The sequence below is a fragment of the Malania oleifera genome, chromosome 12, assembly GCF_029873635.1.
Source record: "Malania oleifera isolate guangnan ecotype guangnan chromosome 12, ASM2987363v1, whole genome shotgun sequence".
Lineage (NCBI taxonomy): Eukaryota > Viridiplantae > Streptophyta > Magnoliopsida > Santalales > Ximeniaceae > Malania > Malania oleifera.
The window spans coordinates 83,196,731-83,223,367 of NC_080428.1; the positions used below are offsets into that span (position 1 = coordinate 83,196,731).

A 26,637-nucleotide genomic window follows, 5' to 3' on the forward strand; every position below is an offset into this window, starting at 1 on the left:
ATCCAGCACATATGCACGTAGCATATCCTTAAGTATTTGTATTGTCCTCTCTGTCTGACCATCTGTCTGAGGATGAAAAGTTGTGCTGAATACTAACTGTGACCCCATAGCCTCTTGAAAACTCCTCCAAAATCGAGAAGTAAATCGAGGGTCTCGATCTGAGACTATAGATACTGGCACACCATGTGAGTGTACTATCTTTTGAATATATAACTTTGCCAATCTGTCCGCAGAATAATTAACTTTGATAGGGATGAAGTGAGCGGTCTTCGTCAGCCGATCTACGACCACCCATATAACATTTTGTCCTTGTCGTGCTGCAGGTAGCCCTATTACAAAATCCATCGAGACATGATCCCATTTTCACTCAGGGATGTAGAGTAGCTGCAACTGCCCTGAGGGTCTCTGGTGCTCATCCTTTATCTGCTGACACGTCCAACACTGCTTTACGAATTCAGCAATCTCCTTCTTCATGCCGCTCCACCAAAAGGTTCTCGTAGATCCCAATACATTTTAGTACTACTTGGATATACAGTGTATAGGGATCTGTGAGCCTCCTCCAAGATAACTCTCTTTGTAATAACCCGAATTTTTAAATGAAATTTAAGTAATAAGAGGAGGGGAAAAATGGAATTTAAATGATAAAAGAAAAGGGAATTGGAAATGAAAGTAGAACAGGGAAGCTACCAAGCTTCGTCGACGAACACAGGGTTTTGTTGACGAAGGCTTAAATGATTTTGTCGACGAACACAGGGCCTCGTCGACGAAGAAATACCAAGAAGAGAGTTTTGAGCTGACTAGATTTCGTTGATGAAGACTGGATTTTGTCGACGAAATTTGTGAAGAACTCGTCGACGAAGGTCGAGCTCGTCAACGAATTCTGCTGCTATAAATATGAAAAATCTGATTTTTATTTCATATAAGCTTCCTTCTCTCTCTTTCCTCTTCGGCTCTCTCACTCTCTCTCTTCGATTTTGGGCTGGTTTTACGCCGGATCGAAGATTTGAGGCTACCACAATGCTCCTGGCGAAGTTCCCTGCAAGTTTGCCGGAGCGGATCGTCGAGAAAACAGAGTTGAAAATCATCCCTAAGTTGAGGTAAGACTTTTTAAGCCAAATTAGACTTTATGGTAGTTATAAAAATTGATGTACGCATGAAAATACTGATGTTTAGTACTGGAGATTTTGAGTTTCAGGGTGTTGAGTAGGAAATCCTACTGGGGTCAGGCTAGGAAATTTGAGAGGCTTTCTCAGTAGCTAGGTAAGAGAGTAAACTAAAGCAGTTTTTTTCCATGCAAACTATTATTGATTATGAGTAGTTTTATTTTCAGAAAAACATATGATATATTCGTTTATTATGAATGAAATGTACGATTGGGAAAATACTGCTATGATGCTTAAAAGGTATATGTATGTATGAGATGTCAGAAAATCATGATTTTAAAATATGAAGTATGACTTTTAATAGAGCATGTGTGGCATGAATATTATTTTACTTGAAATGAGATAAGATATGAATGCTTTTACGAGTAAAACACATTTTCAGGTATTTTGGAAAGATGGGTTATGTTATATTGAGTTGACGAATATATGATAAATGAGTTATTTTCAAATGTAAATACCTGAAATGTATTTTGCGCGAGGCCATATTTATGTTATCAGCACGAGGCCGTATTTATATGCTTTTGGCACAAGGCCATATATTTATGCTATCAGCACGAGGCCGTATTTATGTTATTGGAGCGAGGCCGTATTTACTATGATTTTGGCATGAGGCCATATGTATGATTTCGGTGAGAGGCCGTATCTATGTTTTCGGCACTAGACCATGATAATGTTATGTATGTGCATGTATTATATGTTATTACAACCAGGATGTTAGTTTAGTTCAGACCAGGAGCTCGGTACCGTAGCTATAGGTAGATCAGATTTGGCACGAGGTCGTATTAGTGCTAACCATCCCACGAGGGGATGGGAGATGGATAGTCGATGTGGCTTTCAGTAGAGTATGGACGTCCACCTGGTAGTCCGGACCAGGGTGTGGCAGGCCCATTGTACTTACAGACATATTTGATTCGATTGTGGTCGGCCAGCCATTATCGGGTCCCGCCTTCAGGCTGCACAACCCATCATGGGGGGTAATACATGACATTAGCTAGCTATTCATCCTGGGTATATTTTTAGTATTACAAGTTATAACAGATGTTTATGTATGTTATGATTTATTAACGAATATGAAAATACATGATTATCCAACATGATATTATGATTATTTTCAGAGTTATGAAATATACTGTATATGTATAAACACTCTAAATATTCATGTTGCCACACAGCTGTATTTAGTTTACTTTCCCTTACTAAGAAGTGTCTCACCCCCAACATTAATATATTTTTCAGGAAACCTAGAGAGACGGGTGGGTCAGGGCCGCCGTTGAGTGATTGGTGCTTCCCTACTAGAAGGGTAAGCCTTGAGCTAGGACTAGGAGATTTTTGTTGCATAGTCCTAATGTTATTTTGACTTTTTGGAGATTGTACATATGAATAGTATATTGATGTTAATAGAAAACTCTGGTATTATGTTTTATGGATAGATGTATGGATTTTTATGTTTACTGCTGCTAGGTTTTCCGCTGTGTATGACAGGTGTCCCTGTTACCCACGGGTTTGGGTTGACCATATATTTATTATGTTGTATTTTTATTGAGGGATGTTACATTTGGTATCAGAGCCTAGGATACTAAGTTCTGTAGACTCTGGAATGCAACAGTAATAATACCAGAGTATAGGATAAGAGGATTTGAGGTCTGGTTTTGTAGTCTAGATGCAGGACTTCCGTGGTGGTTTATATGATTTTCCTAGGGTGACGATTTCAGGAAATTCATTGTAAACTATCGTCGGGTTGGGTATCTAGGTTGCAAGATTGAACCTTGAATTGAGATTAGGAGAGATGAATTAAATAGGAGAAAATAGCATATGACTTGCGTGATACGTATAGAGAAGGAAGTTTGAGTTAAGTTACATGTTTTTCAGGATGGACCTTGGCGGCAGTAGTGCCCACGCCAGTGGGAGTGAGGGTGCTGGACCCTCAGGCGCTGTGGGTAGCAATTCAGATGCAGTATTACACAGCGTAGCATAGCAGGTTATAACAAAAATTACCAGGAGTTCGAGGGAACAGGGTGGTCCATCGGCAAGCCACGGTAGTTCCATAAAGAAGTTCATTAAGATGAGTCCTCCAGCTTTTTCAGGAGGAACATATCTTGCAGTTGTTGAGAATTGGGTGCAGGAGATGGAAAAGATATTTGCAGTACTGCAGTGTTCAGAGGAGCAGAAGGTGCTGTTTGCCACCTACAGACTGACTGGAAAGGCCGAAAGATGGTGGTCGGCAGTGAGAATTTTAGAGCAGTAGAGGACTATACCTGTGGAGATGACGTGGGAGCGGTTCAAGGAGATTTTATTTGACAGGTATTTTCCAGCCTCTTCCAGGGAGGCTAAGATTGTAGAGTTCTTGAATTTGAAACAGGGACAGCAGTCAGTACAGCAGTAGGTGGCGAGGTTCATTGAACTATCTCGCTTCGCCCCGTACATTATCCCAGATGAGGCGAAGAAGGTGTGACAGTTTGAAAGAGGCCTGAGGAGATAAATATACAAACAGGTATCGATTCTGAAGTTGCAAGATTTTGCTGAGCTAGTGGATAGAGCCATTTTAGCTGAGATTGGTGATCGGTTGGAGGCTGAGGAGTAGAGGCAGAAGAAGAGGTCTACACCTTTTGGTTCCCAACAGGGGGGTGGACGTGGTACATGGAAGAGAGGTGGCTATTATAGAGACTGGAGACCGGGCATCGCGATTTCCAAGGTGCACAGCCATCTCCAGCTTGCCCATCTTGTGGGAAGAGACACTTGAGGGAGTGTCGTGCCGGGCAAGGTGTCTGCTATAGGTTCGGGGAGCCAGGACATATGATGAGAGTGTCCGACACCAATTGGTGCGGCTCCTACTCCTAGACCTACACGAGGAGGTTACCAGGCACCACGAGGAGGCCAGCAGAGGAATACAGCCCCAGCCAGAATTTTTGCTTTGACGCTGGGCGACGCTGAGGCGGCCGGCGACGTGGTTACAGGTACTGTTAGTATGTTTTCATTTAAAGTTATTGCACTTTTTAATTCTGGTGCCACACATTCTTTTGTGTCCTTGGAGTGTGTTAAGTTATGTGGGGCAGAAACGCAATCATTAAATGTCGATCTGTTAGTGGCTACACCGACCGGGTCAGTAGTGAGATGTAGTAGGGTACTTTGTGGTTGTCCAGTTGATGTTCAAGGGAAGATTTTATCTGCTGATTTGGTGGTATTAGATATGCACGGGTTTGACATTATTTTTGGCATGGATTGGCTAGCGGCTAATTCTGCTATTATAGACTGCCGTGCTGGAGAAGTGATATTCAGACCTCTAGGGAAACCAGAATTTAGATTTATAGGGTCACGAGTGCAGTCCTTACCTTAAATGGTCTTCGCAGTTCAGGCGAGGAGACTGCTCCAGAGTGGCTGTCTGGGATTTCTGGCTTTTGTGAAGGAAATGTCAGAAAATGAATCGAAGCTTATCAATACGCTTGTAGTAAGAGAATTTACAGACGTGTTTCTAGATGAACTACCAAGATTGCCGCCTGACCGTGAAGTATATTTTTCTATTGATCTACTTCCAGGTACAGCGCCGATTTCTAAAGCACCGTACTGAATGGTGCCGATAGAGTTGGTAGAATTGAAAGACCAGTTACAGGATTTACTTGATATAGGCTTCATACGGCCTAGTGTATCTCCATGGGGAGCCCCAGTGCTCTTTGTGAAGAAGAAAAACAGGACTATGAGGATGTGTATAGACTACAAAGAGATTAATAAAGTGACTATCAAGAACAAGTTTCCTCTACCCCGTATAGATGACTTGTTTGACCAGCTCCAGGGTACACGGGTGTATTCGAAGATTGATCTCAAATCAGGTTACCATCAGGTGAAGGTGAGAGTAGAAGATGTATCAAAGATGGCTTTCAGGACCAGGTATAGGCATTACGAGTTTCTTGTTATGCCATTCGGTCTGATGAATGCTCCAGCGATATTTATGGACTTGATGAACCGAGTCTTCCACCAATACCTAGACCAGTTTGTAGTTGTTTTTATTGATGATGTGCTGGTCTATTCGAGGAGCTATAAGGAGTATGAGATGCATTTGAGGCAGGTTTTATAGATGCTCAAGGCAAAAAAGTTGTATGCCAAGTTCAGTAAATGTGATTTCTGGCATATCATCTTAGGAGACGGAATTTCTGTAGATCCTAATAAGATTGAGGTGGTGGTGAACTGGGCTAGACCGAGGAACGTTTAGGAGATCAGGAGTTTCTTGGGGTTATCTGGTTACTATCGTCATTTTGTCGAGGGGTTCTCAGCCCTATCAGGGCCTCTGACACGACTTACCAGGAAGAATGCTAGATTTGAGTGGGACGACAGTTGTGAGCAGAGTTTTCAAGAGCTGAAGTAGAGATTAGTCACAGCGCCGGTATTGATCATCCCATTTGGGGGTGAGGGTTATGTCATATACAGTGATGCGTCCTTAAAAGGACTTGGATGTGTGTTGATGCAGCATGGCAGGGTAGTAGCGTATGCATCTAAACAGTTGAAAGAGTACGAAAAGAACTACCCTACCCACGATCTTGAGTTGGCTGCAGTAGTACACGCACTAAAAATTTGGAGGCATTACCTGTATGGTGAGCAGTGTGAGATTTTCTCTAACCACAAGAGTTTGAAATATTTCTTCACCCAGAAGGAGTTGAATATGAGACAGAGAAAGTGGTTAGAGCTGATTAGATTTTGATTGTACTATCAGTTACCACCCAGGGAAAGCAAATGTGGTAGCTGATGCACTAAGCAGGAAGTCTGGAGTATTAGCGTTAGCAGCCATGGAGATCCAGTATCTAATCATGATGGACCTAGAGAGACTTGACATTGAGTTGATGGAGAGTAACACCCTAGTATGTATTGCCAACCTAGTAGTACAACCTACTCTGCAGGAAAGAATTAAAACTGCCCCAAAGGAAGATCTAGAGTTAGCAGAGGTGATAGACAGAGTGCAGAGTGGTCAGGGAGAGGAATTCTGCATCTCAGATGATGGAGCTTTGTGGTTTCGTTCCAGACTGTGTGTTCCTGCAAATATTGAGATCAAGAAGACCATTCTAGAGGAGGCTCACAAATCCTTGTATTCAGTTCATCCCGGTAGTACAAAGATGTACAGAGATCTGCGAGAGTCGTACTGGTGGAGTGGAATGAAGAGAGAGATTACTGAATATGTAACCCAGTACTTGACGTGCCAGCAGGTCAAAGCTGAGCACCAGAGGCCGGTAGGACAGTTGCAGCCGTTATTTATCCCAGAGTGGAAGTGAGATCATAATTCTATGGACTTTATTTCAGGGCTGCCGTCAGCATTACATGGCCAAAATGCCATCTGGGTGATTGTTGACCGTTTGACGAAGACTACCCACTTTATACCTCTTAAGATCAGCTATTCACTTGGCCGTTTAGCGGAGATTTACATTCAGGAGATAGTTCGTTCTCATGGGATGCCTGTATCCATTGTGTCAGATCGAGACCCACGATTCACGTCACGATTTTGGAGGAGCTTGTAGGAGGCTCTGGGGTCTCAGTTATCGTTTAGTTAGACGGGCAGACTAAGAGGACGATACAGATACTAGAAGATATGCTCCGAGCATGTGTTTTAGATTTTGGGGGTAGCTGGACTTAGTTTATGCCACTGGTAGAGTTCGCGTACAATAATAGCTACCGGTCCAGTATTGGCATGGCACCATTTGAGGCACTATACGGTGGGAGATGTAGATCTCCTTTATATTGGGATGAGATGGGTGAGCGGCGAGTGGTGGGACCAGAACTAGTACAGTAGGCATATGATAAGGTTCGGCTTATCAGGGACAGGATTGGTGCAGCACAGAGTCGACAAAAGAGTTATGCCGACAATAGCCATAGGAATTTAGAGTTTGACGTGGGTGACCACGTATTTTTGAAAATAGCTCCATTGAAAGGAGTTATGAGATTTGGTAGGAAGGGTAAGCTTAGCCCTAGGTTCATCGGTCCGTTTGAGATTTTAGAGAAAGTGGGGCCAGTGGCCTACAGGCTAGCTTTGCCACTTGTGTTATCTAGGATTCACGACGTATTCCATGTTGCTATGTTGAGGAAGTACATCCCAAATCCTTCTCATATTATTAGTTATGATGAGTTGGAGCTTAGTGATTCACTGGGGTATGAGGAGGTACCAGTTCAGATTCTAGATAGGAAAGTGCAGGAGCTATGCAACAAGAAGATTCCTCAGGTAAAAGTTTTGTGGAGGAATCATGCGGTAGAAGAGGCTTCTTGGGAGTCCGAGGAGCAGACGAGACAGAGGTATCCGCAACTATTTCAGGAAGCTTAAATGTAATTAGAAAATGTGAGTAAGTATGTAGTTTTCTTGACAGGTACATGTACGGTTTTAGTAGTGTAGTATTTTAGTTTTGGGACAAGTTTTCTTTTAGTATATGTAATCTCCCAAGACATGAGTTGTAACCATGGTATTCCTCTGCCATAAGTGAGGGTGAGTAATAAAATGAGTAGACTATTTTACCTAAGGGATGATAAACTATATGAATAGTAAATTTCGAGGACGAAATTTTTATAAAGAGGGGAGGATGTAACAATTTGAATTTTTAAATGAAATTTAAGTAATAAGAGGAGGGGAAGATGGAATTTAAATGATAAAAGAAAAGGGAATTGGAAATGAAAGCAGAAGAGGGAAGCTGCCAAGCTTCGTCGATGAACACAGGGTTTCGTTGACGAAGGCTTAAATGATTTATCGACGAACACAGGGCTTCGTCGACGAAGAAATACCGAGAAGGGGTTTTTTAGCTGACTGAATTTCGTTGACAAAGACTGGATTTCGTCGACGAAATTTGGGAAGAACTCGTCGACGAAGGTCGAGCTCGTCGACGAATTCTGCCGCTATAAATATGAAAAATCCGATTTTTATTTCATATAAGCTTCCTTCTCTCTCTCTCCGCTTCGGCTCTCTCACTCTCTCTCTTCGATTTTGGGCTGGTTTTATGCCGGATCGAAGATCTGAGGCTACCACGACGCTCCTAGCGAAGTTCCCTGCAAGTTTGCCGTAGCGGATCGTCGGGAAAACGGAGTTGAAAATCATCCTTGAGTTGAGGTAAGACTTTTTTAGCCAAATTAGACTTTATGGTAGTTATAAAAATAGATGTACGCATGAAAATACTGATGTTTAGCATCGGGGATTTTGAGTTTCAGGGTGTTAAGTAGGAAATCCTACGGGGGTCGGGCTAGGAAATTTGAGGGGCTTTCTCAGTAGCCAGGTAAGGGAGTAAACTAAAACAGTTCTTTTCTGTAACGTCCCTCAATTTCTTAACATAAAATATCACATAATAAATCAAATGGTCAACCCGAACCCGTGGGTAGCGGGGACACCTGTCGAACACAGCGGAAAACCTAGCAGCAGTAAACATAAAATCTCAAACATCCAATCATAAAACATAATACCAGAGCATTCTATACATCAATATACTATTTGTATATACAATCTCCAAAAAGTTAAAATAACACTAGGACTATACAAAAAAAATCTCCTGGTCCTAGTTCAATGCTTACCCTTCTAGTAGGGAAGCTCCATTCACTCAACGACAGCCTTGACCCGCCGGTTTCTCTAGATTTCCTGAAAAATGTATTAATGTTGGGGGTGAGACACTTCTCAGTAAGGGAAAATAAACTAAATACAATTGTGTGGAAATATGAATATTTAAGGTACATATACGTATACATATATAGTACATTTCATAATTCTGTAAACATCCATCATATCGTACTGGATAAACATATATTTTCACATCTGTTAATAAATCATAACATACATAAAATCATCTATTATAATTGTAGTACTGAAAACAAACTCAAGATGAATAGCTAGCTGGTGTCATGTATTACCCCCCATGAGGTTGTAATGAGGCTGTAACCTGTCATGGGGGGTAATACTCCAGACTTCCTGCTCAGTGCATTAGCTACCACATTTGCTTTCCTTGGGTGGTAACTGATAGTACAATCAAGGTGTGGCAGGCCCATTGTACTTACAGACATATTTGATTCGATAGTGGTCGGCCAACCATTGTCGGGTCCCACCTTCGGACTGCACAGCCCGTCATAGGGTTGTATAGTCCTAGCTATTCATCCTGGGTATATTTTCAGTATTACGAGTTATAACAGATGTTTATGTATGTTATGATTTATTAACGAATATGAAAATACATGATTATCCAGCATGATATTATGATTATTTTCAGAGTTATGAAATGTACTGTATATGTATAAGTACTCTAAATATTCATGTTGTCACACAGCTGTATTTAGTTTACTTTCCCTTACTAAGAAGTGTCTCACCCCCAATATTAATATATTTTTCAGGAAACCTAGAGAGACAGGTGGGTCAGGGCCGCAGTTGAGTGATTGGTGCTTCCCTACTAGAAGGGTAAGTCCTGAGCTAGGACTAGGAGATTTTTGTTGCATAGTCCTAGTGTTATTTTGAATTTTTGGAGATTGTACATATGAACAGTATATTGATGTTAATAGAAAACTTTAGCATTATGTTTTATGGATGGATGTATGGATTTTTATGTTTACTGCTGCTAGGTTTTCCGCTGTGTATGACAGGTGTCCCCATTACCCACGGGTTCAGGTTGACCATTTATTTACTATGTTGTATGTTTATTGAGGGACGTTACACTCTTGATCTAAGTATCCATAGGAACGCATAATCTGATACGAAACCGCAGGGCTCCATCATCTGATATACTGAACTCTTCCTCCTGCCCGTCTTGTACTTTCTCTATAAATTCTTCTAATTCTGGATCAGTCCTCTATGCAGCTTTAATCCTATCTTGCAATGCAGGCTGTAACACTAGGTTAGCAATGAATGCCTGATGATCACCGTCTACTATCTCTACTCCAAGTCTCTCCAGATCCATCTAGATAGGGTGCTGAATCTTAACTGTTGACACCAACTCTCCTGTAATTTTCCTGCTCAGTGCATCAACCACCACATTTGCTTTCCCTAGGTGGTAGCTAATAGTACAATCATAATCCTTGATAAGCTCCAACCATCTTCTATGTCACATATTTAGATCTTTCTGGGTGAAGAAATACTTTGAACTTTTATGATCTGTGAAAATCTCGCATTTCCCATCATAAAGATAGTGCCTCCAGATCTTCAGAGCATACACCACTGCAGCTAATTCTAAATCATGCACAGGATAGTTTTTCTCATATTCTTTAAGTTGCTTGGATGCATAAGCAATAACTCTCCCATATTGCATAAACACACACCTGAGCCCCTTATGAGATGCATCACTATAATTAACAAATCCATCCTCTCCTGATGGAATAGCCAACACCGGGGCAGTAACCAGCCACTGTTTCAATTCCTGAAAACTCTGCTTATATTCATCAGACCATTCAAATCTCGTATTATTTCTCATAAGTCGTGTCAAGGGACCTGATAGTCTGGAAAAACCATCTACAAAGCATCAGTAGTAGCCTGCCAAACCTAGAAAACTTCTGACCTCTTGGACATTTCTTGGCCTCACCCAACTCACCACTACCTCTATTTTACTCGGGTCAATTGATATGTCATCCCCAGAAATCACATGCCCGAGGAAAGTAACCTGCCTCAGCCAGAATTTACATTTCATGAATTTCGCGTACAACTTCCTTTCCCTTAATACCTGCAACACCAGCCTCAGATGTGTTCATGCTCTTAAAAAATCTTTGAATAGACCAGTATATCATCTATAAAAATCACAACGAACTGGTCCAGATATTGATGGAACACTCGATTCATCTGGTCCATAAATGTTGTCGGTGCATTCATCAGACCAAATGGCATAACGAGAAACTTATAATGCCCATAACGGGTCTTGAAAGCTGTCTTTAAAACGTCCTCCACTTTAAATCTCACTTGGTGATAACCTGACCGAAGGTCAATCTTGGAGTAGATAATAGTCCCCTGGAGCTAATCAAATAGATCAACAATTATGGGAAGGGGATATTTATTCTTTATCGTCACTTTGTTTATCTCTCTGTAATCAATGTACATCCTCATAGTCCCATCTTTCTTCTTCACAAATAAAATCGGTGCCCCCCAAGGTGATACGTTAGGCTTGATAAAACCTTTTTCTAACAGTTATTGCAACTGACCTTTTAACTCTTTTAATTCTATTGGAGCCATTCTGTAAGGCACTTTATATATTGGTGTCGTCCTTGGAAGTAGATCAATTACAAAATCTATCTCTCGGTCTGGTGGTAAGCCAGGTAATTCTCCTAGAAAAACATCTGGAAATTCCCTAACCACTAGAATATCAACTTGTTTCAGTTCTTCCATTAGCAACTCTTTTATGTAAGCAATATATCTCTGGAAACCATCCTGAAGCAACCTCCTTGTCTGTAAAGCCGACACTAACTGCGGTGGGGCACACACACGTGATCCCGAAAATCTGTATTCTTGCTTAACTGGGGGTCTGAAAATTACTTCTTTCTAATGACAATCAATGCTGGCTTGATTAGCTGCCAACCAGTCTATACCCAATATCACGTCAAACCCCTGCAGATCTAGTACCATGAGATCAGCTGGTAATACTTTTCCCTAAATGGCCATTGAAAAATTCTTAAGTACTTTTCTATACCTCACTATAGATCCAGTCGGCGTAGCTACAATCAACTCAACATCTAATAACTGTTCTTCAATCCCAACTAATTTAGCATACCCCAACGATACAAAGGAATGGGTGGCACCTGTTTCAAACAAAATAACAATTTCATATGAAAAAACAGTAAAAATACCTGTAACAACTTCTCCAACAGCCTCAGTATCTCCTGGTGTCAAAGCATACATCCTTGCCGGTGTTGTGTTCCTCTGCTGGCCCCCACGAGGTGCCTGATAACCACCCCAAAGTGGTCTCTGAGTTGGTGTATGGATCAATGGTTCTCGGTATGATCATACCATATGGCTAGGTTTCTCATAACGATAACAAATATTTTCTCCCTTTTTACATTCACCTAGATACCTCCAGCGACATTCAAGATAGGTAGGAAAAGTCTGCCCACTCTAAAAACCACCATGCCTCATCATTTGTCCCTGACCTCCTCCATACTAGTCTCCTCTCCATGGGCCCCAGCTAGAACCTACCTAGAAACCCTGAGGCGTGGGCTTCTTCGTCTGACTCTGAGCTGCAGTGCCCCTCTACATGCCATTCTCAATAACTGCAGCTTTGTCCACAACCTCCGCGAATGTCTAAGCCCGAAAACAGATAACCTACTCAAACAAATTCTACCTCAGGCCTTCCTCAAACTTCTTTACCTTCTTCTCCTCATTCGGTGCCAAATGTGGGGCAAACTGAGACAACTCTATGAAACGGGCTGTATGTTGTTGTACTGTCATCTGTTCTTGAGTCAGGTGTAGAAATTCTGCTACCTTTGCTCTCCTAACAGTGGCGAGGAAGTACTGGTCGAAAAACAACTCTCGAAAATGGCTCCACGTCATCGCTGCCAGATTAGGCCTCTGTTCCTCAATCAACCTCGCTGATCTTCACCAACGTTTTGCCTTCTCAGTTAGCTTAAAAGTCACAAACAATACCTTTTGCTCATTAGTACACGGGAGAACCATCCTCATATCCTCAATATCTTGAATCCAGTTCTCGGCCGCTAGTAGGTCTGCTCCTCCGAAAAATGATGGAGGTCTCATCCGTGTAAATTGCTCGATCGTGCAGCTACACTCTCCTGAGCTTCTGGCCATCTCAGCCATCACCTGCTGGGTGATGCTACATAGTACCGCATCAGAATCTCTATCCCCCATACTAGAGGGTCCTGCTCCATCACCCTCAGCATTCATACCACTGCTTCCTGGGTCCATCTTGAAAAAACAATGAATATAATTTAAGGACCCTATCTGTAGTGACCTGGGGAAATTATGGTATTTAAATAATGGGAGAAGGAGAGAGCATAATTAAAATTTGGAAATTAAACAGGGCCTCGTTAAGGAACATAGGGAGCTCATCAACGAGTACACATGAGGGGCTCGTTGATGGGGATGTGTCTCATCGATGAGAAGATACCGAGAGTGGGTTTTGATGATTCTGAATTTCGTCAACGAGGAGTGAGTTCGTTGACGAACTTCTTTCGTGACCTCATCAACGAGGTGACGTGGCTCATCGATGAAGGCCAGTGTATAAGTAGCCTTAAACGCGATTTTTCAGCTGATTTTGGCCGCAGAAATTCTCTCCCTCTCTCCTTTTGGATTTCCCTCCTTCTCTCTAGGATTTCGGGCCGATCTTTTGCCAGTTCGACAATCTGAAGCTAGCACGACACTCCTGGGAAAGTTCTCTGCAAATCTACTGGAGTGGATCGTTGGTGGGGCTAGTTCGAAATTCATCCCAAAATCAGGGTAAGACTTTCTACTCAGTATATAACTTCCCAACAGTTATAGGTAACGTAGTACGTGTAGAAATATTGAAGTTTGGTTATGGGGAATATCAATTTCGAGGTGTTAAATGGGGAACCCTGCGGGTGCAGGACAGATTGTTTTAAGGGATTTTTCAGGAAACCAGGTAAGGGGATAAACTAAGCTAATTGTTTTATAAAAATATATGTATAATCTTACAACATTTGATTTCAAGAATATATATATATATATATATATATATATGCATTATGTTGGGAAATACCACTGTAAATGACGATATGTTTTGAATATACGTAACACTCATTCTGTGTGGCATGAGTAGAATTTATTATGAATTACTATTTTATGGGAAAATGTTTAATGATACAGAGTTTTACGATGATAAACCGGCGTACGGGCCGAAAGTTTTTATATGATAAACCAGCGTATGGGGCGAGAGTTTTTATATGATATACCGGTGTACGATCCGAAAGTTTTTATATGTGATACGGCGTACGGGCCGTGATTGAGCCAGCGTATGGGCCGAGCCTCTTATTTGATATGTGATACGACGTACGAGCCATCATTGATAAAATACGAAATGCCAGCGTACGGGCCGATGATTTTCATGTTATATATGAAATGTGATATGATGATATTGACATGACAATTAATATTATATGTCACACAATTTTCTACATTTTAACATATCCATATAAACAAACAAGCTTTCCATCGTTCATTTTATTCAAAAATACCATACCATATATCCTAGGTTTTAAAATCCATTTCGAACGGTTGGTTTTCAAAATAACCTTTAAATTCTCAAATGAATAAGTAAACAAATAAATAAATATATTTATATAAACATAACAATTAAATTGATTCAAATTTCATAAAATTACTGACTTAACTTAATCCCCTTACCTGATTCCTGAAAAAGCCCGCTAACACCCTGGCTATGCCCCACAGCGTTCAAAATCCCTGAAACCCTAAAATTCAAACTTCACTACATTACTCATCACAATCCTTAGAGTAATTTTCCCTAAAATTCCCCTAGACTCTGAATACCCTAAATAGCCTAATAAAGCCTAAATTATTAAACTTACCCCCGATTTAGGATTGGTACCTCGGAGCTCTAATTCGAAAACCCGTTCCGGCTAGATTGTAGAAAATCTCCCCACGAGTCTCGTGACAATTTTCGTTCGTGAATTGGGCTTATAGTTTAAGAGAAATTGAGGTAAGTTTAAGAATTGACCTTACTCCAGGAGATATGCCTACGCTGCTCCCACGACAAATCCACTCCAGTAGAAGTGTCGGTGGCAATGAGCAGAGCCTAATGGTATTTTTGGATTTCCAATCAGCTGAATATCGGAGACAAAATTGAGGAGAGTGGGAAAGAGGGGATGGAGGAGACGAAGCTGCGCCTCTGTGCTTTTCTTCTTCCCAAAGGATCTCAGATCCTTCATGTAACAACCCGAATAAAAATGGTATTTAAATAATAAAAGAAAAGGGAAATGGAAGCCGGAAACAGAAGGAGTCTGTCGACTTCGTTGACAATTACAGGGGACTCGTCGACGAAGAAATACCGAGAGGGGGGTTGGAGACGACTGAATTTCGTCGACAAAGGACGGGCTCGTCGACGAAATCCCCTGTTCTATAAATATGAAAATCCATATTTTTTAAGCTTCTCTAAGAAGCTGACTCTCTCTCTCTCTCTTTCCCTCCCTCCCTTCGGTTCTCTGTCTTTCTTTCGTCTATTTCGGGCCATATTTTCACCGTATCGACAATCCGAAGTCACCACGACGCTCCTGGTGGAGTTCTCTCCAAAACTGTTGGAGCGGATCGTTGGTGAAAGCAAGTTGGGAATTATCCCTAAATTGAGGTAACGTTTTTTAAGCCAAATTTGGCCTCAGGGTAGTTATAAGAAATGATGTACGCATGAAAATACTGAAGTTTAATACTGACAGTTTTCATTTTCAGGGTAGTGGTCAGGAAATCCTACAGGCGGTAGACCAGATTGTTTTGGGGGCTTTCTCAGTAGTCAGGTAAGGGGATAAATTAAGTTAGTTTTGTTTTGAGAAAATACATGTATTTATATATATAGCATCTGGTTTCAGGAAAAATAAATAAATGAATAAATATATGTATATATGATTTATATTTGGAAAATACTGTGAAAATGTTCGTATGTTGAATATGTGAAAATTTGTTAGTGTGGCATGAGTATAAAATGTTATGAGATACTGTTTCTGGAAATGTGTTTATGATATGGATTTTTATGATGGAAAACAGGCGTACGGGCCGAGATTTTTATATGATTTGCCGACGTACGAGTCGTGCTATGTGACTATGATTTGCCAGCGTACGGGCTGTGCTATGATTTGTCGGCGTACGGGCCGTGCTATGTGGATATGATTTGCCGGCTTACGAGCCGTGCTATGTGGATATGATTTGTCGGCGTATGGGCCGTGCTATGTGGATGTGATTTGCCAGCGTACAGGCTGTGCTATGATTTACCGGCGTACGGGCCGAACTATGATAAAATGTATAATACCGGCGTATAGGCCGATGATTTTCATGATACACGTATATATGCAAAATGATATGATTGATGTGAAAATAAATGATATGAGATATCTATGTATCACAGTTTCAGTATATGTTATATGATATCAGATGCTGGTTGGCTTGGTCTAGGCTAGCACTTGCATGGTACCGTTGCTATGTGTCCATGGTCTTCGTGATCATGATATTTGTGTTAACGCCACTGTACGGAGTGGTGTGAGATTGGATGGTCGATGTGATTATTAAAGAAGTGTGCTGATCGCCCCTGGTGTACGGACCAGGTCTGGTAGACCCATCGAACCTACAAACTACTGTTTGACTTGGCAGTGGTCGGCCAACCATTGTCAGGTCCCGTCTTCGAGCCACACAACCCAGTCATGTGGGGGTAATATACGACAACAACCAGCTAACCTACCAGGATGGTTCTTATGTTATTATTATATTATGAGATGAGATATGTTTATGAAATGCAGTATGTTCTGCCATGTGCTGATATATTTATGTTTTCTAGACTTGATAAAATAATACTGATTATGTTATGTATGGTATATGTAGAATACAGAATACTCATGTTACCACACACTGGTATTAGTTTATTTCCCTTACTGAGAGGTGTCTCACCCCTTAATCTTACAAACTTTTCAGGAGCCCCTAATAGGAGAGCAGGAAAAGCCTTGTTGATCTAAAACAATTGTTGCCCTTTCTGAAGGATAAGTTTTTGGTCGGGACAGTTAGGTTTTTGTGGGGATTGTCCCTAGATTACATTTTTAAGCTGTATATATATATGGAAATACAATGATTGTAGTAACTCTGGTATGTTGTAATATATGGTATTGAGATATACATTATTGTATGTTTTCTGCTGTATGTTCTAATATATCTCTGGTACCCATGGGTCCAGGTGGATTGTACCTGCTGAGTTGGAATGTATGACGTTGATATTATTATTATTATAAAAAAAATGTGAAAAATGAGCAGGTCGTGACACTTCAAGTTCTTATATATATATATATATATATATATATCATTATAATATTATATTATTTAATTAATATTAATTAATTAATTAACTTTTTGTAAAAAAATTAATTTTAATTTTTTTTATTTTAAAAAATTTTATTTTTAATTTTTAATTTTTATTATGATCACTACAGTGGAAATATATTACTAGTGTGTGACGACTGAGTTGCATAAATATTATAATAACAATATCTGAAACTGTATAAGCTGGTAAATCAATATATGGTATAACTCACATTTATCATAATTTCAAGTATAAGTGTAATATCTGAGTTTTCTACTCTTTCATAGTTATAGTATCATACTATATCGCTGAAATTCTGTAAATCCATATACATGTACATAACTGAAATTTTACCCTGAAAAATTGTACGTCATGATTTAACCCCTCATAGCAAGGTTGTGCAGCCCGTAGGTGGGACTTAATTCTGGTTGGCCTACCAAGTAAGTCAACTATACTCTATCAATCCTTAGTCTGGCCAAATTGCATCATCTCCTAAGCTCGGAACTAGTAACTACCTCGTCAAATCGGCCTCCTCAACCCATAATACTGGGGAGACTGCAACCTCTCCATAGGCCCGGTTGACAGAATCCACATACTATATGAGATATGTGGTTGCACTGTGATATGAAAATAGCAACGGTACCATGCTCTGCTAACTGAACATAACTTGATTCATCAGGGTATGATACTGTATATACTATTTTTATAATTATCCTATTGTTTTCATTATGTTTTCAAAATAACCATAACACTATAAATTTGATATAAGAATACTGTGATATCTGACTAAAATAACTGTGATATCTGGCTGTAATATCTGGTTGTCATATCCGGCTGAATAATCTGTAATATCTGAGTGTTATGGTTTTGGAAAGCATGACATACTGTAATTACTGTAAAATACCGGTCTGTAAAATATTTGTATAATATCTGTCTATATATATATATATATACACACTGCAAATCATGATATTCTGAAAAACTATATAAATTTTGTACTGATCAAATATCTACTCAGGCCACACAATTAATACAACTCATATTATGAAATTTGTAAAATTGTATAATTTTTATACTTTGTACCTTAATAAACAAATGCTATAATTTTTCTAATAATATTTATGAATTTCCTAGCATAGCATATTTCCTTTACCAAACTGGCTGGGTGGCTCGCCTCCAACTTAATCCTCACGCTCACGGCGCACTATCCCCAAAATCCTGAAATAATACATATATGCATATTTTTAATAAATTAACTATATTTCCCCGAACCTACATACACGTAAATTTTTGAATTATAATTTACCCGTGCTCTTGAAAATATTCACTGGGGTTCCCAACCCATGACTGTAGGATCCCAAAAACACCTTATTCCTGAAAATATAATATCCTAATTTGTTTCGGAAAGAACACCAATGGCAAAAGCACTCAGTTGGGCCGACACTGACACTGAGAGACGAAAGCTAGGGGAACAAATGGGATTAGATACCCCAGTAGTCCTAGCCGTAAACGATGGATACTAGGCGTTGTGTGTATCGACCCAGGTAGTGCTGTAGCTAATGCGTTAAGTATCCCGCTTGGGGAGTACATTCGCAAGAATGAAATTCAAAGGAATTGACGGTGGCCCGCACTAGCGGTGGAGCATGTGGTTTAATTCGAAGCAAAGCAAAGAACCTTATCAGGGCTTGACATGCCGCGAATCCTCTTGAAAGAGAGGGATGCCTTCGAGAACGCGGACACAGGTGGTGCATGGCTGTTGTCAGCTCAAGCCGTAAGGTGTTGGGTTAAGTCCCGAAACGAGCGCCCGACAATCCGAACTAAGGACAGGTTTTTGGAGTTAGCTCACCCTCGCAGGATCGCGACCCTTTGTCCCGGCCATTGTAGCACGTGTGTCGCCTAGGGCATAAGGGGCATGATGACTTGACGTCATCCTCACCTTCCTCTAGCTTATCACTGGCAGTCTGTTCAGGGTTCCAAACTCAATGGCGACAACTAAACACGAGGGTTGCATTCATTGCTAGACTAATGATCAAATGAAACACAAATTCTTTAGTTCAAATCTTTCTGGTAAATCTGGTAAAAAAGAAGGTAGGATTCCTGATTATTCAGAAGTTAATCGAATCATAAGCACGGGTCATTGTAATCTCATATACCCGGCCATTCTTCCCAAGAATTTTGATTTTTTGGCAAAGAAGCGTAGAAATAGATTCATCATTCCATTCCAATCGATTCAAAAACGAGAGAAAGAGCTAATGTCGTACTCAAGTATCTCGATTGAACTATCCCTGCATGGTAGTATTTTCTGTAGAAAAATAATTCATGTTTATTTTGACGATCCTCGATACAACAGAAGAAAGAGTTCAGGAATTACTAAACATGGGACTATAGAGGCGCATTCAAATGTCAAAAACAAAAAAGAGGATTTGATTGAGTATCGAGGAGTCAAAGCATTTAGGTCCAAATACCAAATCCAAACAATCTAAATGAAAGTAGATCGATTTTTTTTTCATTCTCGAGGAAATGCATATCTTACCCAGATTTTTTTCCATAATGGTACGGAACAATAGTATCATTGGAGTAGATACACCAATCGCTTTAAATATAAGAAGCCCGATAGACGGATTGATCCAAGTTGAGAGAAAAAAAAAAGGATTGAACTTAAAATCTTTTCTGGAGATATCCATTTTCCTAGAGAAACAGATAAGATATCCCAACACAGTGGCATCTTGATACCACCAGGAATGGGAAAAACAAATTACAAGGAATTCCAAAAATTAAAAAATTGGATATATATCCAACAAATTACACTTACCAAGAAAAAATATTTTGTTTTGGTTCGACCTGTTGTCACATATGAAGAAAAAATAGAGGATGGTATAAATTTAGCAACACTTTTCCCACAAGATTTGTGTTAGGGAGGGAACTCCCAATTCTTTGGCAAATACAACCCTTTTCATCATTTCTTCGCATGTACCTGCAGTAGCATTCAAGTAATGCCCTTTGATTTCACCTGTTTTGGCCTGTGCTTTATAAATTGCTTTGGCACAAAATAAGAAACGATCTCTCCAACGCATAAATGGTTGGGAGTTTACGTTCTCATCATCTTTGGTACAATCAAGTCCACCGCGGAGACATTCATAAACTGCTCTACCGTAGTTCTTAGTGGATAACCCCAATTTAGGTTTAATAGTACATCCCAATAGGGTGCGGTCATACTTGTTCAATTTATCTCTCTTAACTTGGATGCCATGAGGTGGGCCTTGGAAAGTTTTAGAATAACCAAGAGGAATTTGCAGATCCGCCAAATGTAGAGCACGCAAGGCTTTGAACCCAAATACATTACCCACAATGGAAGTAAACATGTTAGTAACAGAATCCTCTTCAAAAAGGTTTAAGGGGTAAGCTACATAAGCAATATATTGATTTTCTTCTCCAGCAACGGGCTCGATGTGGTAGCATTGTCCTTTGTACCAATCAAGGATGGTAAGTCTGTCGGTCCACACAGTTGTCCGTGTACCAGTAGAAGATTCGGCAGCTACCGCTGCTCCTACTTCCTTAGGTGGAACTCCTAGTTGAGGAGTTACTCGGAATGCTGCCAAGATATCAGTATCCTTGGTTTCATAGTCAAGAGTATAATAAGTCAATTTGTAATCTTTAACACTAGCTTTGAATCCAACACTTGCTTTAGTCTCTGTTTGTGGTGACATAACTCCCTCCCTACAACTCATGAATTAATAATTCGCACAACAACAAGGTCTACTCGACATGATTAATGAAACCTTTTATAGGAATCTTTCACAAAATCACAAAATACTAATATTATCAACTAATCCGAATGGTTCATTATTAGATAGACCATGTATTTGATTTGCCAAATACATTATTATTGCATTCTCTTTCACATGTATGGTGCAACCCAATCTTTCTTTTTCAGGTTTCTAATCCCTTTCCCTTACTTAATCTTTATCTTTTTTGTTGTGACTTGAAATATCTAAAGAATAATAAATTCACTCTTGACAGTGATATATGTGGTATATATGAATCCTAGATATAAAAATGAAAATATAGGGAATTCTAAAGGTAATAAAAAATAAAAAAATGAATAGGTAAATCGATGTTGAAGAAATAAGAAATGAATGAAAAATAAATGAAATAAATAAGGGCAATAGAAATAATGAATCGTACATAAATAAAGTTCAAGTTCTAATTCCATAGATAATATGAAGATAGGTGAGATAGGAAACACTTTTCGATATCGAAATCGGTATTTATAATGAATTCAAGGGTTCTAACATACCTAAATGAAAGAAAAAAAGGGAACAACATGACAATGAGATCCTAATTTCAAAACAAGCAAAAGGGGGATATGGCGAAATTGGTAGACGCTACGGACTTAATTTGATTGAGCCTTGGTATGGAAACTTACTAAATGAGAACTTTCAAATTCAGGGAAACCCCGGAATTAATAATGGAATTAATAAAAATGGGCAATCCTGAGCGAAATCCTGTTTTCCAAAAACAAGCTAAGGGTTTAGAAAGCGAGAATAAGAATAAAAGAAGACAGAAATAAAAAGAACTAGAAATAAAGGATAGGTGCAGAGACTCAATGGAAGTTGTTCTAACAAATGGAGTTGACTTGACTGCTTTGTGTTCGTAAAGGAATCCTGTAGAAAATCTCTCAAGGATCACCGTGGTAGCTTCTAATCGTCGAACCAGGGAGAGACAGAGTCGGAGACCTAGAGAGAAGTTTGAGGATGCGTTTTCTAGAGAGAGAGAGAGAGAGTGAATTGGATTTGAAATTCCCGTAGGAAAAATGATTTTGAGCTTTATATAGAAAGCTAGTCCATGTGGACTCGTCAACGAGACACATCGCCTTGTCGACAAGGCAATGAAGGGATCTCGTTGACGAACACCGACTCCTCATCGACGAGTTTCAGACCCCAAAACAGGCCTCTCGGTAAATTATCATCAATGTGACGTACGTACCCATCAACGAGCCCAAGAAGACTTTTCGTCAACGAACGTAGGCCCTGCTGCGTCCCCCTTTAAAATATTTTTTTCCTCTCTTTTATTTATTATTTAATTCCAATAATTATTTGGGTTATTAAAATATAGCTCGGAAATGTCAAGAACCACCGAACAATGCACCAACTACGAATTAAAATAAGAGGAACAACCCGTTGCCTCGCGGTGGCGGTGCCCTGGCACGTATCTATATGTTGGGTACACCTAAGGACGACAACACTAAAGGCCCAGGTAATATGTTTATGTTAGCATGTGTATTAATTTTGTTTGACTTTGCATGATTCGGTATTGTATATGTCTGAATTGGTTGAAATATATGAATGTGGTTAATTGGCTTTTTAGTGTGTAAATGGGTGATTAACGAATTTCGAGGACAAAATTATTTTAAGGAGGGGAAAATGTAACAACTCGAAAAATTTAATTAATAAAAATAATAAAAGAAAAGGAAAGGAAAGAAGAGAAAAAAAAATATTTTAAAGGGTGTCAGCAAGAAATCGTCGACGAACCAACTGGTCTCATCAACGAGCGTTCTATCTTGGCTTGTCGACGAGGGCACATGTCTCGTAGACGAGGAGTTACCGAGAGGGGTTTTCATATTACTGAAATTCGTCGATGAGTTTCCAATTTCATCCACGAACGGTGTTCTTGAACTCATCGATGAGTCCACGTGTCTCGTCGACGAATCCCAACAACTCCTTTCATTTTTAGCTAGGAAATTCTGCATGTTGTCTTCTTCTCTCTATAAAAACGGCCCTGTCACCTTATCTTTAGGTTGCTGGTCTCGTTTCTCCTCGGTTCGACAATCGGAAGCTACCACGAGACTCTTGGGAAGATTCTCTGCAACATAGGCGGAGCAGAATTTCGATTTGAAAAGTTTGGAAAACATCTCAAAATCAATGTAAGTGAGTCATTTTTTAATTTTCTTAATAAATATAATTATTTGGATTGTAGGAAGTATTAAATGAGTACTTTTCTAAGATTTGAGTAAGTTGGGAATTTTTGGAATACAGGGTCTCGTATTGTTCGGTTTAGGTAGGAATCCCGATGAGCAGGTAAGGGGAAATATTTTATAACAACATTTTTATTAATTTTAAATCGGCTAATTTTGGGTATAAACTCTAAATATTTAGGTATAATTTTCTGAACTATGCATGTATTGAAAATACTGTTTATGTATTGGGAAAAATTGTGTGGCATGAAAATAGCTTTGAACATTAAATGGTTGCGAGTATTGTGGGATGATGATTTATTGTGATCATGAATACTGTTTGGGCTGCAATTTCTTCTTGGTTGGAAATACTGGTTGATTGTGTATACTATGGTAGATATGTGGATGTGTTTGAGTGGTTGGATTTGCTTTTGATTTGTGTTGTGGTTCATGTAAATTGCGATATAGCGTTGGTAGTGGTATGAAGAGGTCATTATATGAGCATTTATATTGGGGGGTAAAACATTGGCAGTGGTATGAAGAGTTTGTTTTACCTATTTACCATGGACAAGGTGGTATGTGTTGTAATCTGTGTGATGATTAGTTTTATGTGGATCGTGTAACCTGTGTGGTTGATTAGTCATGTGTGGACGTGTATGTTGTGTGTACTAGAGTCTTGTGTGGACATGTATGTTGTATGTATGATAGTCCTATCTAGACCAGTCCTGTGTGGACGTGTATGCTGTGTGTACCAGAGTCATGTGTGAATGTTGCATTCAATGTGGATATGGACCCTGTGTGAGTGAGAATGGATAATGTGTATATCCTGTGTGGATTGATTGTGGTGTTCGTATTTGTGTGAAACTTTGTGAAATGATTGACATTGGTTGCATGTAATTTTAATTACTTAAGTATTTATGGTAAATTAGAATACTCCGCCCGAGGGCTTGATAAGGAAGGCAAGTACTTTGGTAATTATTTGTGGATACCAGAGTAGAGGGAAGCCACTTGTATGGGCGGGTGACCGTCCCTATTCTTGGAGACTTTACCTAGATACATAATGTAACAACCCAATAAAATTAATTAGGGCCTCGTCGATAAACACAGGGGATTTGTCGACGAGGGTGCAAGAGGATCTTGTCGACGAGAGTGCATTTCATCAACGAGAAGATACCGAGGGGCTATTTTTTTCCAAGTTTTGAATTTTGTCGACGAGGAGAAGGCCTTCATTGACGAATCTCCTTCTTGACCTCGTCGACAAGATGACGTGGCTCGTCGGCGAAGCCCATGGTATAAATAGTACAAATCTCAAATTTTTACGTAGAAAAATCGACAGAAATACTCTCTCTCTCCTCCCTACGGTTTCTCTCTCCTCTCTCTTCAATTTCGGCTCCGACGTTCTCCGGATCGACGATCCGAGGCCACCACGACACTCCCGGGAAAATTCTCTCCAAATTTATTGGAGCGGATCGTTGGTGGGACTGAGTTGAAATTCATCCCTGGTTTAAGGTAAGACTTTTTATACAAAATTTAGTCTTTTCGTAGTTATAGAAAAGGTTATTCACGGAAAAATACTGAAGTTTAGTTCTAAAAGTTGTCATTTTTAGGGTGTTGAACAGGGAACCCTGCGAGTGCAGGACCGGTATTTTAGGGGGTTTCTTTTTAGTATCAGGTAAGGGAATAAACTAAAACAGTTATTTTTCATGCAAATTATTATTATTTATCTGTAAATTTATTTTCAAGAAAGCATGTATTATATTTGTATATTATTGAGAAAATGCATATTTGGGAAAATACTGCTATTATGTTGAAATATATATATAAGTATGAAATGTAAGAAATTATGATTTTAAAATAGAATGTATGGTTTATACAACAATGTGTGGCATGAATATTATTTTACGTGGAAAGTATTATGATATGACAATTTTATGAATAAAGTATGTTTTTCATAGAGTAAGAAATAATGCAGTACATTATGATTTTAAAATACATGATAAATGAATTATTTATTCAGAATGATATGTATGAAATGTTCGACGCAAGGCCATGATTGACAGTCGGCGTAAGGCCGTGTTTTACGTATGATTTCAATGCAAGGTCGTATTTATGAATGTTCGACACAAGGTCGCAGATATGAAAGAAATTGGCACAAGGCTATATGTATGTATGTTATTTTAGAAATACTATCAATCTATTTATGTTAGACAAATATATTATCTTGTATTATATATTATCAGAACCCGAATGATAGTTCAGTTCAGTTACAGGAGCACGGTACCGTAGCTATACATATCTGATTACTATGTTTAGACTTGTGCTAACCGCCCCACAAGGGGGTGGAAGATGGATAGTCAATGTGACTTTCAGTGTAGAGTTGTAGACGTCCACCTGGCAGTCCAGACCAGGGTGTGGCGGGCCCATCGTACTTACAGATATTTTTGACACGGCAGTGATCAGCCAGCTATTGTTGGGTCCCACCTTCGGGTTGCACAACCCGTCATGGGGGGTAATACATGACATCAGCTAGCTATACATCCTGGGTAAATTTTCAGTATTATCAGTTATATTAGACATTTCATGATCAGTATAAATTATTATAAATTATGAAAGTATATGATTATTCTAATATGATATGATAAATGTTTTCGAGCATATGAAATGTACTGTATATGTATTATAACACTAAATATTCATGTTACCACATAGCTGTATTTAATTTATTTTCCCTTACTGAGAAGTGTCTCACCCCCGAACTTAAATAATTTTTAGGAAACCCTGAAAGACCGGAGGATCGAGGTCGCCGTTGAGATAGTTTGGTACCACCCTGCTAGGAGGGTAAGTTTGAACTAGGATCAGGAAATTTTTGTTGTGAGATCTTAGAGATACTTTTTGTATTTTTGGGAGATTGTATATAAACACCGTGTTTTTGGATTATAGTTGACTATGGTATTATGTATTTTGTGGTTATGAGAATGTGATTTATATTTACTGTTGCTTAAGTTTCCGCTGTGTATGTCAAGCCTACCCCGCTACCCATGGGTTCGGGTGATATTATTATTAAATATGTTTTATTATATGATAAATTAAGTAGGATGTTACACATAACTTGAGGGCTTACTGAGAAAGGTGGGTGCCTTGGTGTTAGCACTAGAGTAGAGGGAATCTACTTGTATAGGCAGCTAGACTTCCCTACTCTCAGGAATTATCAGTAAAATAATGATGTATGTGTGAGTGTGATTGGGTGACAGAGAAGTCTCAATGATGTGTTTATGAATGCGTCTTCTTGGCTGCTATTGGTGGTGTACATAATTGTATGTATATTTTGTAATTATATAATAAACACTTCAGTCACACACTGTTGTAACTTATTTCTTCCTTATTAAGAGGTATCTCACCCTGTCGATTTATCAGTCTTTTTAGGTATTCTAGGTGTTCGAGCTTAGAAAGCTCTAGGGCAAGGTAGTTTTGTGAGTAAATAAAAAGAACAGATATGTTTAGGTTTATGTTTAATTATTCTAGTCATGTAATATGGTGAATGTGATTGTACATTATGGGTTTGCATATGTGA

The 26,637-nt window shown here is 39.4% G+C and overlaps 1 protein-coding gene across 1 annotated transcript; it reads right to left on the minus strand.

The window, feature by feature from the left end:
• Positions 1-19,995: 19,995 nt before the first annotated feature.
• On the minus strand, positions 19,996-20,841 carry LOC131144042 (ribulose bisphosphate carboxylase large chain-like). Its single transcript, XM_058092388.1, has one exon. It carries the CDS (start codon positions 20,839-20,841, stop codon positions 19,996-19,998), a length of 846 nt encoding a protein of 281 aa, XP_057948371.1.
• Positions 20,842-26,637: the final 5,796 nt, after the last annotated feature.

Bases quoted from the DNA above. Each gene is read 5' to 3' on its own strand.
- LOC131144042 (XM_058092388.1), bottom strand. From the start codon at position 20,841: ATGAGTTGTAGGGAGGGAGTTATGTCACCACAAACAGAGACTAAAGCA.